The 19,439-nt window shown below is 45.4% G+C and overlaps 1 protein-coding gene across 11 annotated transcripts in view; it reads right to left on the bottom strand.

Moving 5' to 3' along the window:
- The window catches only part of NCOR2 (nuclear receptor corepressor 2), a 391,355-nt gene that overhangs the window by 155,319 nt on the left and 216,597 nt on the right, over window positions 1-19,439 (bottom strand). For all 11 annotated transcript variants that reach the window (XM_034791186.1, XM_034791190.1, XM_034791189.1 and 8 more), the window contains one exon: window positions 10,803-10,855. In XM_034791186.1, the coding sequence (XP_034647077.1) occupies window positions 10,803-10,855 (53 nt within the window). The remainder of the gene's footprint in view (window positions 1-10,802; window positions 10,856-19,439) is intronic.

Genomic DNA, 19,439 nt, shown 5'->3' on the forward strand with positions numbered 1-19,439 from the left:
TCTCACCCTCCACTCCTGGAGCAGACAAGGCAGCTAATCAATACTCCTCCTTCACAAGGCAAACCAGACAGCTTCTGGCTACCTCCACGAGCAACACAGGAGTTCTGACGCTGCTGCTGGAGCTGCCTTGAAACTCATCAGCAGACAGGAGAGTAAATGAGGAAATTTAGAGGCTCTTACGCAGCTGATGAGTAGTCTTGAGTTTTGCACTACGTCTGACCTTGAGAATACTAATGTAGGCAAAGGCTTAATCGCTCTGCAGCTGTAAAGCCTGGCAATGTCTTGAAAGCAAGTGCATGTTTATCATTATCAGGGCTGAAATAATCGGCGCACTGAAGGGTTGTGGGGGTTTGTTTGTTTGTTTGATAAACATACTCAATGTTTTTTGCTGCTTTACCTTTCCTGTTAAGGTCAAGCCTTCAAAGGTCAGTACGATCTTGCTAAATATAAATATGCTTCACAGTTTATCTTGCTACATACACCGCTGTTACTTAGAAACCATTTGCAGGGAGGTTAATTCAGGGCACATGTCTGAGGAGCACACGTTCTGCTCCCAGGGCAAAAATCAAACAGTGCAGCAAAATTCCCACTGCACAGCCGGTGAAGGTAAAGGCTGTCCTCTGTAACAGCTGGAGAGGCACACAGTACTTGTAGCAGCACTTTAGGAAGGTCATCATCGCAACACACCATCCCCTTCAGGGGCATCAATCCTCAGGAACTATGTCTTCAGTCCCCGGGGTCTTAAAGATCTGGAGAATTCAAAGTGATTGAAAAAATAAACGGATGGAGCTAATCTTGAGAGTTAATTTTGAAAGCTATGCTATAGACTGAGAACAGGGAATCATGCCAAAAACTTTATTTGGATTCTGAGCTGCAGATGTGCTGGAAAGAGATCCGTTAGAGTGATTTGTATAGAGGTTAGCTCACAATTAGTTCACTACTCAGTCTCCTCTGAAAAGCTGGCTGATTGTGAAGCAAGGTAGGGAGGTACTTGAGATCCCTAGAAATGCAGCTGTCTCCAGAGTCTGCTTCAGCACCAGGAGAAAGGGGGGGGGAATCAGGGCAAGGGATGTGAAATCAGCAGCAATGCCATATGCTCAGTCTCTGAGGCAGGGAGTGTCTAAAACACAGCTCACGGCCCCGCTTGGGCTTACATATGGAAGTAGAGCCCAGAGACTCCTGATTTGAGATATGCCAGAGCCCAAGCCTGTTGTTCATTTCAAATCGCTCTGCGAAACCCTTTGGGGTTTTTTGTTTTTACTGCTGGTGAACACAAACAAGAAGTCCTTTCCATTCGGCTCTTGAGAAGGACAGGAGCCCCACGCAAACACTATGCAAGTGGGCAATGCTGTATTTTACAACCTGGGTATCTTTAGAAGTGAAAGCCAGGCACAGAGTACGGGCGCCCCTCTTCTGGGGGGGAAAAGGGTGCCAGCTGGCTGAATTGCATGGGATTTCTTGCTTGGAAGAGATATTGGTATCGATGTCCTGGTCTGAAATCAGATATTGCCCAGCCTGCTGCCAAGCAGACTCTACCAAGATAACAAAACCAAGGAGAGAAAGGGCAGAGAGTCTATCAGTCTCATTCCACCTGTGCCTACTTGGTCTGAGAGATGGGAGGAGGAAACCTGTTAAATAAATAAAAACGCATGGTTTTAATCATGAATGAGGTTGGGGCAGGAGCCATCACCTATAAAAACATAGCAGGATTCAAAGCACCCCATCCATAATTTAAGGCCCAGTTCTGCAGCCTTTTCTCATGAGTAATCCTTCCTCACCCATGTAGCCCCACTGATTGCAATGTGATTACTTTTATGCATGAGTAAGTGTTCCGGAACTGGTCTCATAATCACTAAGTACTATAAGTTAAACACAAACAAACAAAAAAAACAACCTCTCTCGCTCTCTAGGCAAGGGCAGCAAAGAAACTCCGTTAAAGTGGATACTTTCACCTTAACCTGCCTGACATGTGGTTTTCTTCAGTTTTGGCTTTCACAATGGAGCCAGTGGTGGAGGGAACCCATCAGCCTGACTCTTGAGTTATTTGGCCTGAGCCCACATGAATTACTTGGCTAGAGTCAACCGAGTTGTAACCTTCGCACATTTTGCATGCACATACACCAAACTCTTGCGATAAGCATTGCAGATACACACAGGTCTGGGGTACTGTATATCTCTGGCCAAATCTGTCTGCACAAAGTTTGAGCCAGCACAAGAGACAAAGGAATGTTGTTATTTGATCAAAACTAATCTCAGGTGTTTAATTACACAGGAATCCTTTTCACCAAATAGTCAGTATAAACAGAGGTAGGGATCAAGCCTGCCAAGATGTATGGCAGTCAGGGTGAATTAACTGCTGGCAGCCCGATTACACAGTGACATTCGTTGTGCAGACAAGGGACAAAGGCAGAAGCCGGATGATGATTTGGGCTGAACAAACAGAGAGTCTGGGGTCTTCAGTCATTGGAATCCACGCCTCAAGACGGAGACGCTCTGAGATCAAAACTAACCAGCAGCCAAGGAAAAGGGAATAGCTTATATGTAAAGAAAAGGCTGGCTTGCTTCCTGCTGGCTTGCAAGTGTTTCTGCTGCTGTCCCAGCTCCTTCTGGTACCCAGTCACATCAGACACGGCGCTTGCCTGGTACCAGTACTTTGTGTTGCCTACCACGTCCCAGCTCACATGTTTAGATGGCAGAGTGTGGAAACAGGCTACCCTTAAGCCTACAAAGGTGTGAGTGACGCCTGATCAAACGTATCAGAGAGGGCAGGCTGTGTGTAGCATCCCACTCATCTATTTCCTTGCTCCTGCTCTGAGATGTGACCCTATTACCAGGCAGGCTATATCCCTATTTACCCATGGTCACGTCACACCCCTTAACTGCAATGAAGTGGGGAGCAATGCTCCACGTACAATGTTCAGAAACCCTTTGGGGGGAGGGGGAAGAAAAGGTTCCATTATCCAGAGTGTCCATTTTCCTACTAATTTATCCCAGGGCACTTGGGCCCCACTAAGTTAACAGTGTTATTACCACCACTAATGACAAAATAAACCGGGAGCCTGAACCAACAGAGGTAAATCTCTCTGGAGTTGCTGTAAGGCACTCGTAATGCATTCCATGTGCTACAGGCACCGTTTGTGCCCGGTGACACTAGCCAAGGGAAAGATACTGTAAGTGGATTGCCAATCACATCACCATTTTTCTGAATCACATCCTTGCAGATACAAAGTGCACTTGGCTGCAGAAGTCCCAAATTATCACAGCTTTTATCTGTAAACAGCAGAAAAAGGCTTGAACCACTAATCCTCCTGGAAGCTTATACGCTGCGTTCGGCATGACTGTGTTCCGTGGTGATAAGAAAACGCCGTAACAGGCAGATTGGTATTACGGTGTCGGGGACCTCGGAGGTTCTCGAGTGGAACTCCCTGCATGCCCCACAATGTTTATGTCCCAGCCTGGGATCCAATCTTTTTTCACACGTCGAACGTGCTTGACTAACTTCCTTTGGCAGCTGTTCTCTCCGTGCCTGGTGTCCTTAATGTCAAACCTGGAGATTTAATTTAGGTTCTTTTTGCACCTTTGGGCTGAAGACAAAAATCAGACAAGTGCAATCCTCACTGTAGTTCTTCAGCAGCAGCCTTTCCAGCCATAAAAGACCCCCAGGAATTACCCCACTTTGTCTTCTCCTCAAGCCCAGGCTGTTTGTTTCAGTGCTGGCCACACAGAGTAAGCACCAGGCTTGGCAGGAACAACAAGCCGTGGGCTGAAATGTGATTCTCCATCATTTAATAATTCATCACAAGCTAATACTTCTGCACTAGCACAAGCGCGTGGGAAAGAAAGGGGATGAAAAAGCCTTGAATGGGGGGGGGGGGGGAAGAGGAGGCTGTTAGGTGAATTGTTGATGAGGTGAATGTCCGCAACTGCTCCGAGAAAGACCAGAGAGGGAATAAGTTAGCATGACAGTCTGACAAAGCGTTCGTGTTACAGGTCAGGATTTTGCTACGCTGCTAGAGGCAAATTGATACTGCCCAATAAAAAAACGAATGACCCAAATTTTCAAACTCGACGAGTGATTTTGGAGCCGCAGCGAGATCTGAGTTTGCCCCAAGTGGACACCTAAAAACACAGCCCCCCAAATCATGAATCCCTTTTGCAAGTTTGAGTCTGTATTGAGTTCTTAACCGTGCAGCAGCAATGATTTTGGATCAAACCCACTAGCTATGCTTAGCAAAATGAGCCCATCACAGTTAACACAATACAGATGCTCCCCGACTTACACAAGGGTTCTGTTCCAGAACGCCTTGCGTAACTTGAATTTTGCGTAAGTCGGAAACACATACGCGACCATTACGCAAAAAAAAAAACAAAACACCTTATTTCTAGCTTATGGAACTTTTTCCGTAAGTGCGGATTTGTGCAAGTCGGGTTTGCGTAACCCGGGGGGCGTCTGTACACAACAGCGTGGTTGGGGTTGCACCTAGAGGGGTGAGAAACCCAAATCATGCAACGGTTTTACCCCCATTTCCGGTGGAACTGCAAACTCTGAACTCAGTCCAGGATCTCCAACACACTTGCAAGTATTTCAAGAGAACATTGGCCCCGTTTGGAACAAGCTCTGATTTCACACCAGAGCCACAAAAAGCAAAGGACTGAAAATCCACGTAAACTGAGCCTGAAGAAAAGGTTTGTGTGAAATGCTGAACAGAAAATACAGCCTGGCCCAGACTGAGCTCTTTAGGGCTCAGAGGTGGCTGATATTTTGCTTCAAACTATGGAACCCTTTACGCAAACCATGACATAAACTTGGTCCTTCGGGGGAAAAGTCTTGGCGAGCTGTTTTTCATGACTGACTGGATGGGAGTGTACTGCAGTAAAGGTAAAGGTTCCCCCAGACAATACCGTCTCCCAGCGGACACTTGATCCTCCTGGTGTGGATATCTTGTAGTTCCTCCAGACACTTAGCAGAAGAAAGGTTAAATCCTTTGGTGCTAGGAGTCAAAGAATATTGCAAAGGTGCTACAAGAGGTGCAAACTCCTGTGCGCCAATGCTTTGAAATCTGGCCCAAAGCTACAACAGAAAGAACCAACTCAGATGAGATTGCATGTGATTACTGCAGAATTAGGTTTCCAATGTGTTTGCTGCCTTGTTTCAGCAATGTCTGAAGCAAGGATTGAGAAGATTGTTTTGAAGCCCATTGTATATGGAGTCACTTTCCCGCAAGCCTCGATTCAGGACCTTCTAAATAGCCATCAAATAATCTTCAGGGTTGACAGGATGTTGTGAAGAAGCCAGTCAACATTGTGTTGTAAAGTTGAGCTGTCAATGTTGTGTTTTAAAATGATGAACTAATAGCTAGTGCCTGTTTGCTGCGGAGTCAGGGGGAAAAGCCTCTGCATATTACACATGATCTCATTAAAACGTGGCTATTTTAATTTGTATTGCTTTCTTACTTCTCCTTTCCCATTGATAGAACGGCAGGTATTTTCCTTTAACAAATCAGATATTTACCATCTGAAGGACATTCCCCAGCAGCTTGTAAACATTTCTAAGGCAGGTCAAAAGTCCTAGGCATAAACTTATTGACAGCGCCTTAGATCACGCAGCAGATGTAGCATACAAAATTAACTGTCCTCGCTCTAAAGTCTGCATACATAGGTGAACCAAAATGGACCCAAGCAGAAGGGGAACCGAACATAGCAAAGCAGTTAAATAAGACTTAAAAGCTTTCGAAATTGCAAACACTGGCATGAACTGGGGCATGAAATTAATGTTCACTGTACAAAGGAAAGGACCCAGCACCAAGCTTCAGGAAAATAAAAGACACTGGTAACATTTTAAGAAGGGTAGAACTATCGAGTCCGGTTTATTAACATAAGTGAATCACCCCAATCAAGAAGCAAACCAAACAGTAAGAATTAAACTAGCGCGCCATCCAAAGAACATTACTATAGAGAAGCACAAATGGGGTGGGAGAGAATACTGCTTTTTGTTCGACCCCTCTGCAAACCCATTGGCTTCCATGGAGTAGGAGGAGCGTAACTGACAACAGAACTTGTCCAATTGCAAGCAAAAAAAAAAAAAATCACTATAAATTAAAAATCATCTGCATATTTAGAGAAAAAAGTGCTAGACTGTCCCTGCCAGGCCAGGTGTGAAACTTGTTACACATGGTGTCATTCTGTGTTTAACACAGGAGAACTAGTTTACAGTGAAATCCTGTTGATAGTTAAGGAGAATGGCCATCCCAGATTATTTTCCTGCATAGGCCAGCTGCAGGTCTGGCTATAGTGAACATCTGCTTAAAGTGAAGTTATTCACAGGAACAGATAACTCCATTGTACTTTAGCCTGAGGGAATCCGCTGTATCTTTGTAATGCTACCTTCCGACTCTATCCTGTCCATCCTGAAGACGTCTCCCCGAGGACTCTTCTGTGAGGATCACTTCACCTCCCACTGTAATTCAGCCACCTCTGGGGTGGAAGATGGCAGCTGTTATTTGTTAGCAAAACTACACACCAATTTTAAAAGGGGAGGGAAGAAGAAGAATATCTCCAACCAAAACTGGACGAGAGCTGTAGCCAGGATACCAGCATCCAAAATGAATCTGGTCGAGATGCTGCGGCTTCACACGCTCTCTTCTTGCAAAAAGTGTCATGGGATCATTAGTACCAGGAGTGGTTTGGGGCCTTGGTTTTACATCCCTTAACTCCAGGCTGGGGCACAGAAACAGAGGGAAGAATGTGACCTGCCAATTTCCCTGCACATTCAACAACAGGTAACAAAGCAAATATGTAAACCAAGACACTCTAGAAAACAAGACCTTCCAGATGGGACCACTGTTAAAAAGAGGGCATTTGGAACAGAGATGGCTTCAGGTCCTTATGCTGACCTAGATCCAGGAATGCATTCACTGGCTTTGATAACCAACTGACATGGCTAATTGGGAGGTTTCTGTGATAGGCCAGAAAGGAAGGGTTTTACATTTTTAATTTAAATGTTAAGGTTTATTTTCCCGATTTTTGCAGAACAAATCACTGTGAGCATAAACCCCAAACCTACCTGCCTGCCTTAAGGTCTCCTTTTGCTTATTGCAACACAGTAAGTTATGGGGGCAGGACAATCAAACCCATAATAAAAAATGCTCATTAAAGGACACCATTAATGTCAAAAAACCAGTAACAGCAAAACCTGTACACTGCTACCTGGAAATATATTACCCACTATGGCTATAAGTAATCTCTAAGATGACTAGGAATGAAAGATCAGAGAACACCATTTTCTCTCTTTTCAAAGTTTAATTCTGTGTATTTGACAGCACTTTGTGTTTAACCATCAGTTTCACTGTTCCCCTGTACAGGCAGCTAGTTAGTTCCCCGTTTGTATGGGTCTGTCACAAAGCAAGAGGCGAGGGGAAAATCATTTAAATACTAGAAAAATGGGATTGTAAAACCATAGAAATTGGCAGGGAGACTCAGAGGCAGGTGTAATATCTGGAACTACTAGTAACCCATTCTTTTCACAATTGACTAGCTATCAGTTTGACAGTGTCACTTCAGATACGCAGTTTGTGACAGCTTTCCGTAGGCTTGAGACAATCATGTTTAAATAGTGGCAAAGCAAAGCAAAAACCAATAAGAACACTGAATCTGATGCAACATATCTACCAGAAAGCAAGTGACATGAGCTCTGAACAGGCAGGCCCCTGTGCCAGCAGGCATAGGGATCTGCCTGCAAGGAGCTCATTGCTGGATGGTAGCTTAATAGTCCATTCCCAAAACAAGCAACATCATCCCATTGCAGACTGGATCTCCGCTAAGCTATACAGCCCTAAGTGAACGTTCAGAGAATACAGATCCCCAGGTAGCAGCATCCTTCCTGGGCTGGGTCCTTCCCTAGCACCTTATTCTCCTTCCGCTGCTTTGTACTTCCCAACACCTGAACGTCAGATGAAAATGATGAACAGGAATTACAGCCACATAAATAATTCCTGATGTGTAATTCATCTGAGAAATACAGCTCTTTCCCTTTCCCTGGAACATCCATGAGCACACATTAAATTTCCTTACATTTTACTTTTTCTATTTAATAACTCCTCAATTGAGTGCAGTGTGCTGGGGGCACACAATTCAAAATTCCAGCTGCCCATCCACTGTCATTGGTCAGGTATATCCCACAGCATGCTTCATCTTCCCCAACTAGATGTTTATAAAAAAAACTTCCACTTGGAGTATCAGTACCTGTGGCTTTAACATTTGTGTTCATTCCTGGCAAAGAGTTTCCTTTGCAAATCCCCCTGCTCATTAAACCCAACGGGCAGAACATTTGCTTAACGTGAACCAATTGGAGAACAAGCCACGGCAGAGTCACCTAAAAACCCAAGTGAGTACTTGCAGAAGGCAATGCTTGCCAAGCTTCAGTGATGATCAACAGAGGTAAATGCATTATCAAAGCCACATGTTTTCTGATCCCACTTAATCAGTAGGGACGCGCTTGGTAAATATGAACGGGCTGTAACTGACAACGTATGCATGGATCCATCATTCTGGAAATGAACTCTTCGGGTGCAAAAGTCAGAAGCGAGGCCATTTAGGCAGGAGGTGAGGGCAAGCAAACGTGAACTTGAAAAACTAACTATGTTCGTACAAAATCAGATTTCAAGATAATCTATGTTTCTGGACGCGGCTGAAGGCAGCCGAGACTTCTCAATCACTGGAGAAGAGGCTAAACTAAGTAAAGAAATCCAGAGTAACACTTAAAATCAAGGAGAGGATGGATAGATTTTTGGTTAAGAAACACTAGTTCTGGTACTGAGTTGCCACCGACTTCCGATCTGACCTCAGGCACTTAATTTCTGTGCCTCAATTTCCCCACCTGCGAAATAGGGATAATATTTCCCTATCCCATGGGGGTGCTTCACTTGTTAATGCCTGTGAGGCATTCTGCTACTCTCTGTCGAGAGCACTTGTATGGCCCCCATTCCCATATAGTCTGAGAGCCTCACAGAATTTAATGTCTTGATCCTCACAGCACCCCTGTGAGCAGAGCAGTGCTATCATCCCCTTTTCACAGATGGAGAGCTGAGGCACAGAAAGGCAAAAATTCAATGGGACCTCAGCTCCTAAACCACTTAGGTGCTTTTGGCCATTTTATCTTAAGTGAGTTGCCTAAGGTCATGCAGGAAGTCTGTAATGGAAAAGGGACTTGAACCTGGCTCTCCTGATTCCCAGACTACCATTCTCACCACTGGACAATCCTTTCCCTTTATGGATACCACAGAGATGAACACCAGTTAAATGCCTATAAATCAGGTCGGTTCATAACACATTTAACTACATCCTGAATCCTGTAATAAAGATGCTGTATGTTAACTCCTTCACTTCAACTCGCCTGGCATCTATTAACATTCCACTGAAAACCACAGAATATTAGGAAATGGCTGGTATGCTCGGTACTAGAACAGGTGTCTGTCTCCCATGTAGGCACAACTAGGTGATTTGAAAGTAATCATCGGTATAGAAGCAACCCAGAAAAGAACTGTTAGATCACATGTGAACCTTTTTCATTTCAATTTATAATAAACCTAAAAGTTAATCTGTTATATTCAGTCTATCTGCAGTAACTCACTGTAGTCACTAAATATCAATTGTTTATCAAATCATTTATTGAGGTTTAAAAGATAAGTAATTGACTACAGAATTATTAAAACTTGATAAATATCTTTGTAATAATCTGTTATTAAACATTCAATTACAGCCTCATTGACAAAAGAGGCACTTTAAAGTACTGTCCAACTTTTCACTTCAATCTATTCTTCCCAAAACACATTCAAAAAAGCTGACAGTTAATTTCATACCTCAGCATGTGTCAAACAAAACTGCGCTTACATTTCATTCTGAAATATACCTGGACTTGACGCTGTCAATCAGACAACGGAGCTCAAAGAAGAATCCACAGTCAGACTCAACAGCACGGGAAGGTTAGAAAGGTGACTAAGGAATGCAAGCTCTTGAAAAGCTACATACAATACTGCCATGGTGCTCAGTACACATACATCTTCCTTTTCCCCTCCCACATTCTGCCAAGTTTCAGCCACACTTGCTCGTCTGAGGGTGTAAACCCTGCCATCAATTCAAGAGGATCTGAATTGATCTCTTACTTTTGTAAATTTGATCTGAAGCTCTTCCCAGTCCTCTCCTGGGTCATATTACAAACCTGAGGGAAGCGGGGTGAACAGTGGCTTTTCTTAGGGACTAGCATTACACATTCTTTCTCCCCCTTTGCAATGGCTAAGAAGTCGAGCACGTTTTCCCAATATTGCTGGCAGATGATCCATTGCCTCCTAGCGCACCTTGTGGAACCACTCCAGCAGCTTTCCTCAGCTGGCCAAAGAGGTTCCAAGCAGCCACTAACACCATTTGGGCTCTCCAACGTCTGCCCCCATTCATCCTTTTTTAAAGTACGTTCTCCCATATATAAAATGCACCAAGTCATCTAACCAACTCATGTAAAACTCCCTCCCCCCAAAGATAGCTGAGTTCCCCCCCCCCACTGCTCACCACACAAATCAAACGGTACCTTTACCATCCTGCGAACTCTGCTGTTCCTGACGGATGTACTTTTTAAGACGTTTTCGATGCTCTGGGCACCGATGGCAGCCACACAATATCGCTAAAAGGGTACACGCTATTTCTGTTCAGCCTTAATGGGAAATGGGATCTGGGGGCAGGCTAGCATCTCCTCTGCTCCAGCCTAATGCAGAACCTGACATTTCAAATAGACTTTATTGCCACATACTTACATTTTAATGTTTTCATGGTACTGCCTGGTGTCTGAAGGCTGGTTGTATAATGGCTGAAATAAATAAGAAAAATGAAGGCATAAATGGTACAGTCTGACATTTAGAAACTTCAGCCTGTCAGAAATGCTACTGTATCAGCGTGGACTTTCAGCTCCTAGAGAGATACGCCAGCATAGTCCATTCTGCTCTAATGCTCTGGGCTCAGTGCCAGCTCTCACTGCCCCCCTGCCCCACTCTGTCCCTCTCCTTTAATACTGGAGGTGCTGCTTCTTCACCAACACACAGCACCGCGGCTTGAGTCACTGTGCATCCAAGATCAGCCCGTGGGAGGCAGGCAGCACTCAACAGAGCTGGCTAAGAACAAGCAATTTGCTCTGTAATCCATATAAACACCATGCAGCACAGGAAGGGGGGGGGGGGGAGGAGAAGCTGAGTGTTATTCACTTACCGAAAATGCAGTGTACCTTGGAACATATGACACGGGGGAGGATAGGAGAAGGGGGCGGGGGGAAAACAGTCTGTGTGCTGCAAATTGTTATGTCTACTCAAGGAAAGCCGCCTTAGCCTCCGAGGGAGTGAGCCACAGGGAGGGTCAGATGCTGGTGCCACTCAAGAGAAAGACAGAGCCCGCGTGGTTCCAATTGCATTAGGATTTGGTCCGTCTCAGGGCTACCACCGTTGGATCGGAGCACGTCAATCTTTAATGTACTTATCCTCACAGCACCCGTGGGAGGCAGGACAGTGCTGTTCTCCCCGTGTTACCAATGGGGAACTGATGCACACAGACATTAAGTGACTCAATCCAGGGTCACACAGGAAATCTGCACCAGAAAAGGGAACCGAACCCAGGTGTCAAGTCCCAAACTAGAGCCCTACCCACTAGGCCACCCATCCTTGCAATGCCTAGTGACTAGAACACGCAGTGATGAGTCAGGAGATCTCGGTCCTTTTCCTCGCTCTCACACACTCACTCTGCAACCTTGGGCAAGTCGCTTAACCACTGTGCCTCGGTTTCCCTATCGGCAGGATGAGGATATGCCATCTCCTGCGGAAGGAGACCTGACTCCCTTCATCCATTAGCATGTATAAAGTGCTTGGAGATTCTGGGAGGGAAGGAGCTCTTGCAGGGTGACAAGTAGTCAGTCACTAAATCTGTGCCTTCGGGATTTATGGTCAAGTTAAGCACTGCCACCTGTCATCCAGGGACAGGGGATTCTCCGAAGTGGCACCATGGCTATTCATGGCCATGCCCGAGGCATAACCTAGGTTAACTGTGCACTAGTGAGTAAAGCATGAGCATACGTGGGCCTTTCCCAGATCAGGGACATGGGTAAATCTTTCTGAGATGATGAAAGCCCTGGCTTAGGGGCACGGAATATATTTATCACAAAGGTTTGGTCATAACACACCCCAGCAGTCGCTTGCTGGCTTTGACCAGAGCTGGGCCCAAGCTGTCCAGTCCAGATCTGGATTCCAACTTCCCCAAAGTTTTGGAGAGGTCAGAGCAGGGCTGCCCAGAGGGAGGGAGAGGGGCAAGTGGGGCAATTTGCCTCAGGCCCCGCAGGGGCCCCCACAAGAATATATTATTCTATAGTATTGAAACTTTTTTTATAGAAGGGGCCCCCGAAATTGCTTTGCCCCAGGCCCCCTGAATCCTCTGGGTGGCCCTGGGTCAGAGTTGGGATTTTTGGCTGAGGCGCATCTCCAGCTTAAAGCAATCGATCCAACTGGCCTCTTCCCAGCATTTCCTTCCATCAGATCAGCTCAGGCCAAGCTCCTGATGGGACCAACAACATATCGAAAACCCTTCAACTTTTGCCCAGATCACCAGCATCGTCTCAGCTGCACAGTCCCAGCCCGGGGTAATGTTCTGCGTTTAGGACTTGGCTGAAATGCCCAAAATAAGGAAGCCATTACAAACTCCTTCCCGTTTCAGGGTTAGGTCTGACTTTCCTAAAAGCTCTGGGTGCTTAGCACCAATCGGAGTAGGCCTTGAGTGTCCATTTTTTTAAGACGAGAGCAGCTGATAATGAGACACAGGACAAGACATCCAGCCTCCTGAACCCGGCAGCCCCGATTAGCCTTGAGCGGTGGGAACAGCTCCCAGCACTCTCACGCCACTCTGACCCCACTCCTTAACCCTCACCCTGCCTCTGCATCTCACCTAGCCCACAGCCACTGGAAAGGATCATCGAGACATGGAGCTTTTACTGGTTGGAATAGGTGACTATGGGAAAGAGAGCCCTTGTATCCATTTGGAATTATAAAGACAAAAGGCCCTGGGGACAAGTCTGAGATGAAGAAGACAGGAGAGGAAGCAAAACGCGCCCTGGGAGACCATAAGAGAGCAGTGGATATAAAATATGTATGGAGATATACCTATCTCATAGAGCTGGAAGGGACCCTGAAAGGTCATTGAGTCGAGTCCAGCCCCCGCCTTCACTAGCAGGACCAAGTACTGATTTTGCCCCAGATCCCTAAGTGGCCCCCTCAAGGATTGAACTCATAGCCCTGGGTTTAGCAGGCCAATGCTCAAACCACTGAACTATCCCCCACTACCACCTGGATGGCGGCAGCAGCACCATCTGCAGATGACACAGCCGGCTGGTGTAAATGGGTGCGGCACCATAACAGAGTTACCACCCTCCCCAAATCAAGGTGTTTTTTTTTAAATCTTCCTTTGCTGCTTGCCTTCCTGCCCCACTTGGAGGACTGTGCCAAGCCCTGTGCCACAGGGCAGGCCTCTCTGCTCTGGACTGGTCTTGTTAAAAGAGCGGCTCTTCCGTGCTTTGTACACCACAGCATATGATGCACTACGCAAGATACTTCTTTCTGCATGGGGGGGATCTCCGCCGGGGGCTCAGTTACACCGGCCAAGTGGGAAGAATAAGGAACGCTGGCACAAGATTCCCCCCCGCCATTAAAAATCAGTTTTACACCATTTATAAACCAGCTCGTACCCAAGTAGGAAGCCAAGAGAACGTGAAGGGGAAACAGGGAAAGCCACAAGAACCACTGGTGCAACAGAGATTGCTGGAGAATGGCACCAGGACACAGCCCAAGTACCAAAAGAGACAACCATGAATTCGGGATCAAAACCAAATCAACATGTCTAGCCCCTGGCCTAATTCTAAAGATAAGGGTCTGTGAGCACACCCCATGCTGTGTTAATAAAGCCAACCATCGCCCAGGCACAAACAGCAACTGATTAACACAATCTCTGTCTAACCACAGAAACGCCATCCAACTGTGCAGGCAATTTATCCATAAACTTTCACTAAACCATCTGCGAGCGATTTAACATCCGTGGCAAAGCGTGGTCAAACAGCCAGGAGCGCGCGTGATGGATGGCTTATGGTCAAAGTCTATATTCTGAACATGGTTAAATACAAGCCAGCCATGTTCACTCTCCATGGTAATGCAGCTGAGGTTGAACTGAGGGTTGAGTGTAATTTTGTTTCACGTTAACTATTGAAAAGAGCCATGACAAAGAGATAAAGGACTGGTTTGGCCTGTGTTTATCAGATTCCCGATCCCACAGCCTTTGAAAGGCTTGGGCTAATGGCTGTTCTACTGGCTCAACGTGTCTCTCTCAACAATTTTTCAGCATCTAAGACCTTGCCACACCCACCCAATGGACTTTTTCAGTCTAGAGTAGGATACTACTACTGTCTGTCCTAGAAGCTTGTTTTTCAAAGATGCAGCCCCCGTACTAAACGTATACGCCAAATAAAATAAAACAAAAAACACTAAGACGACCATAAAAAACCCACCATAGCTAAACAGCAGAATAAAAGAGGCAGTTCAGAGGCAAAAAGGGCATCCTTTAAAAACTGGAAGTCAAATCCTAGTGAGGAAAATAGAAAGGAGCATAAACTCTGGCAAGTTAAGTGTAAACGTATAATAAGGCAGGCCAAGAGAGAATTGAAGAACAACTAGCAAAAAACCAAAACAAACAAACAAAAAACCCACAAAAATTAAAAGCAAAAAAAAAAAAAAAAAATTTAAGTATATCAGAAGCAGGAACGGGGCCCCTCGATGGTTGAGGTTAGAAGAGCACTCAAGGAGGACAAGGCCGTTGCGGAGAAGCTAAATTAATTTTGTGTTGGTCTTCACTGCAGAGAATATGAGGGAGATGTGGGTCCCTCTTTTTAGGTAACAAATCTGAGGAATTGTCCCAGATTGAGGTGTCAATAGAGGTGGTTTTGGAACAAATAGAAAAATTAGACAGTAATAAGTCACCAGGACCAGATGGTATTCACCCGAGAGTTCTGAAGGAACTCAAATGTGCAACTGCAGAACTACTAATTGTGGTATGTAACCTATCGTTTAAATCATCCTCTGTACCAGATGACTAGAGGATAACTATCGTAATGCCTATTTTTTTAAAAAGGCTCCAGAGGCGATCTTGGCAATTACAGGCAGTATCAGTCAAATTGCTTGAAACTATAGTAAAGAACAAAATTATCAGACACTTAGATAAACACAATATGTTAAGGAAGAATCACACATTTTGTAAAGGGAAATCATGCCTCACCAATCTATTAGAATTCTTTGAGGGTATCAACAGACATGTGGGCAAGGGTGACGCAGTCAATATAGTGTACTTGGACTTTCAGAAAGCCTTTGAAAGGAGTCTCTTATTCAAAGTAAGCTGTCATGGGATATGAGGGAAGGTTCTCTTATGGATCATTAACTGGTTAAAGGATAGGAAATAAAAGGCAGCAACAAATGATCAGTTTTCACAATGGAGAGTGGTAGATAGGGGGTCCCCAAAAGATCTGTACTGGAACCTGTGCTGTTCAAAATATTCATAAATGGTCTGGAAAAGGGGGTGAAGTGAGCTGGCAAAGTTTGCAGATGATACAAAATTACTCAAAATAGGTAAGCCCAAAGCAGACTGCAAAGAGTTACAAAGGGATCCAAATAAACAGGATGACAGGGCAACAAAATGGCAGATGAAATTCAATGCTGATAAGTGCAAAGTAATGCACATTGGAAAAAACAATCCCAACTATACATACAAAATGATGTGGTCAAAATTAGCTGTTACCGCTCAAGAAAGATCTTGGAGTCATTGTGGAGAGTTCTCTGAAAACATCCGCTCCATGTGCAGCGGTATTCAAAACACCGAACAGAATGTTAGGAACCATTAGGAAAGGGATAGATGAATAAAACAGAAACTATCATAATGCCATTATATAAATCCGTGTATGCCCCACCTTGAATACTGTGTGCAGTTCTGGTCACCCCATCTCAAAAGAGATGCATTAAAATTGGAAACGGTATAGAGAAGGGCAACAAAAATGATTAGGGGTATGGAACAGCTTCCATACAAAGAGATTAAAAAGACTGGGACTGTTCATCTTAGAAAAGAGACAATTAAGGGGGGATGTGACAGCAGTCTATAAACTCATGAATGGTGTGGAGAAAGTGAATAGGGAAGTGTTATTTACCCAGTCACATGACAAGAACTACGGGTCACCCAATGAAATTAATAGGCAGCAGGTGTAAGCAAACAAAAGGAAGTACTTCTTCACGCGATGCACAGTCAACCTGTGGAACTCATTGCCATGGGATATGGTGAAGGCCAAAAAGTATAACTGGGTTCAAAAAAGAACGCAATACATTCATGAAGGACAAGTCCATCACTGGCTATTAGCCAAGATGACACCACCTCATGCTCTGGCTGTCCCACAACCTCCAAAGGCCAAAAGCATGTGGCACAGGCCACTGTCACAAGCAGGGTAGTGGGACAGACGGACCATTGGTCTGACCCAGAATGGCCATTATTATGTTTCTGTCCCTTCTTTTAAAGGTTGACCTCTCCATTCTGCTCTGTAATTACATGGCAGAGTCAACACACCTGCCATATCACCAGGAGGGCAATGACAGAAAAATTTTGTAAAAGTGAAGAGTAATAATCCCTATAGATCAGCAAGCAGGAGATAGCCAGAGGATCAAACTCCATACTTTCAGATGTGCCCACCGCCGTAGCATCTCAGCGCTAACATGCTGACTGCACCTGTGCTATGGAAGACATCAGGCTCACGTCACAGTTTTCCATGGTAACGACATGGAAAGCAGTCTCGATGCAGTCAGACCCCTAATCGAATGAAGTTCATTGAAGCAGTACTGGTGGTCTGCGTCATGATGCAGAAGTGCAATGGACTACAACTGTATCCCAGGCAACGTATGTGCTACAAGGATGCTGTGGCAACCCCCACTGGCAATGCAAGGGCATACAAGACAAGACAGGTATGACCCAATCAGGAGCTAGGTTAACAGCAGCTTCCCTTCCCCAGTGCTCATTTCTAACACTAACCCACCCAAATCTGCTTGTTGAAGTGCAGGCAAAGAACCTGCTGACTAATTCAAGTTTGGAAAGCTGCAGGGGAAACAGGCATCTGCCCTACTAAGTCCAGGTAACTTCGAGAGGGTAGGTCCATCCTTAGAATCAATTCCTCCGCTGGGAAGAGAAAAACCCAAGCAGCGACTCTGTCGCATCACATCAGCACGTTCCTCCTGATCAAAAATCGCACTGGAGGGGCTCTCTTTGCAGGAATGCTGGAGCCACTTTACAAAGCACTTCTGCAGTGAACTCCTGCAAGGGGGCTGCCAGGACTGGAATGAAGGGCGAGAAAACATATTGATAAATGAAAATGCCTTTCTTCAGTGTGATTGGGTAAACCGAGATTGAACCGACAGGGGTTTGATGAGTCATGTAAACACCAGTTCCTGGTGGAAGGGGAGGGAGGAATGGCTGGTGTGGCTGCTTATGGGTTATGATATATTCTTGTGCACACACAACCTTGCAAATACATCAGTTTGATTAATGTCACCAACTTCTGCTGCTTTTTCTTATACTGCCACAAGGAAAACTTTAGAGACACTATCCAATATCTTTTACCTTCCCCATCTTGTCTCTCTAGTATCCTGGGACCAACACAGCTACAACAACACTGCATACGCAACATTTTTTGTTAACTAACAGTTTAGGTTGCTTTGAGTTAATGACATACCGTTCCACACAGCACTTGAAAAGAAACCCAAACATTAAGAAATATGGAACTCTAAAATGCCAACATCCAGTTCAACACATCACTTGTCATTATATGCTCATAGGCTAGAAACTTTCATCTGCCCAATATCCACATCACCCTAATTCTGCCCCCACGATGAAACAAAGAGAGACATCCCCCATCCATAAGAAATACAATAATCTCATCGGTGACCACCAATAGTAAAATGTTTCAGAATTAACTGTGCCCTGGTTGAGCGAACTCTGTCTTTCCTTGTGGCCGTATACACCCGACAGAAAGAGAGATTTTGTAAATACTTAATTGGGCAGAGACGCACGTGTGACAGATCCCAATTAGCATTTCTCTAAGGTAAGATGAGCACAGCCTATTCCTTCTGGAGAATGTCCACTTGGAAAAATGAGACGACAGTTACATTTGTTATGGGGGACTTGGCTAGCGTGACACCCTTTTGAAAATGAAGTCGAATGAAAGCCGCAATGCACTGCAATGTTCAAACTGCCAATCTGTCTGCCCACCAGCATTGGAAACAAGAGAGAAATCAAACAAGTTTCAATCTCTCCACTCAAAAACAATCGCTACCTTGAGGAGATGGAGCTCTAGATTCAACCCTGCCATTAACACCTTAATGCTATCAGGATGTTCCCCTCAGCCCCAGACCCCAATCCGTGGTTTGCTAATGCGTGTATGACCTCCTGCCTCTCTCAGTTTTGACAAACTAGTTTCCTCAGTGACCTCTTGCTTTGAGCAATCAGCACCTGGCAAGCTGCCTCCTGATCAAGCCGACGTTTATCTGGCACCACCTCTGTTTGAATATAGTAACCAGAGTGCTCTTGAACGAATATTAGTGAGACCGCCATGCCCACAGCCAAGCCGGGAGCAATTCACGCAGCTGTATTTCGAGTGAACTCAGGAAAAATCTGCAGCCCTTTCACATGCAACTGGCTCCAAGGGACCCAGAGCTGCACAAGAGACTCTAGGGCTTGAGGGTCGCCTAGGACTGTTGTATGTGCCTATATCACCAGACCTTCTAGAGAGGAGGATTACCAAGCAAGGCAGGCATGAAAAGCTCGGTCCTCCTTCCTAGAGCAATTTCCTTTCTGATTCAGAAGAGTAGCTGCACATGAACCTCATTTCTTGGGTCCCAGTAGCTTCTCGAGGGCCCTTGTCGTGGCTGGGGCCCTGTTGTGCTCACCACAACGTGGCAGCAAGTGGGGGATGGGAAAAGAGCGTAAGCCCCGTTCTGCAGCATGTGCATACAGGCCAGGTTTCCATGCCCCACTCAGAAGTGGGGCTAGAACGGACAGCGATTAGGCTGGAACAGAGAGACAGGCTTAGCCTCAGTAAACACCACCCAGTGCCATTCATTTATTTATTTAAACACACCGCATTTAAAGGACCAGCACCCAGCCCTGACAGCCAACCGGAGGAGCAGAGAGAGACTCTGAAGGGTTTAACTCCTTGGGGATACAAGGAGACACAGTTATGCACGATCTCCCTAACTGAGAGGCGAACCGGGGATCATTAACTTCCTTGTGACACCTCCTGTACACACACACACACACACACACACACACACACACACACACACACACAC

Source organism: Trachemys scripta, chromosome 15 (genome assembly GCF_013100865.1).
Source record: "Trachemys scripta elegans isolate TJP31775 chromosome 15, CAS_Tse_1.0, whole genome shotgun sequence".
Classification (NCBI taxonomy): domain Eukaryota; kingdom Metazoa; phylum Chordata; order Testudines; family Emydidae; genus Trachemys; species Trachemys scripta.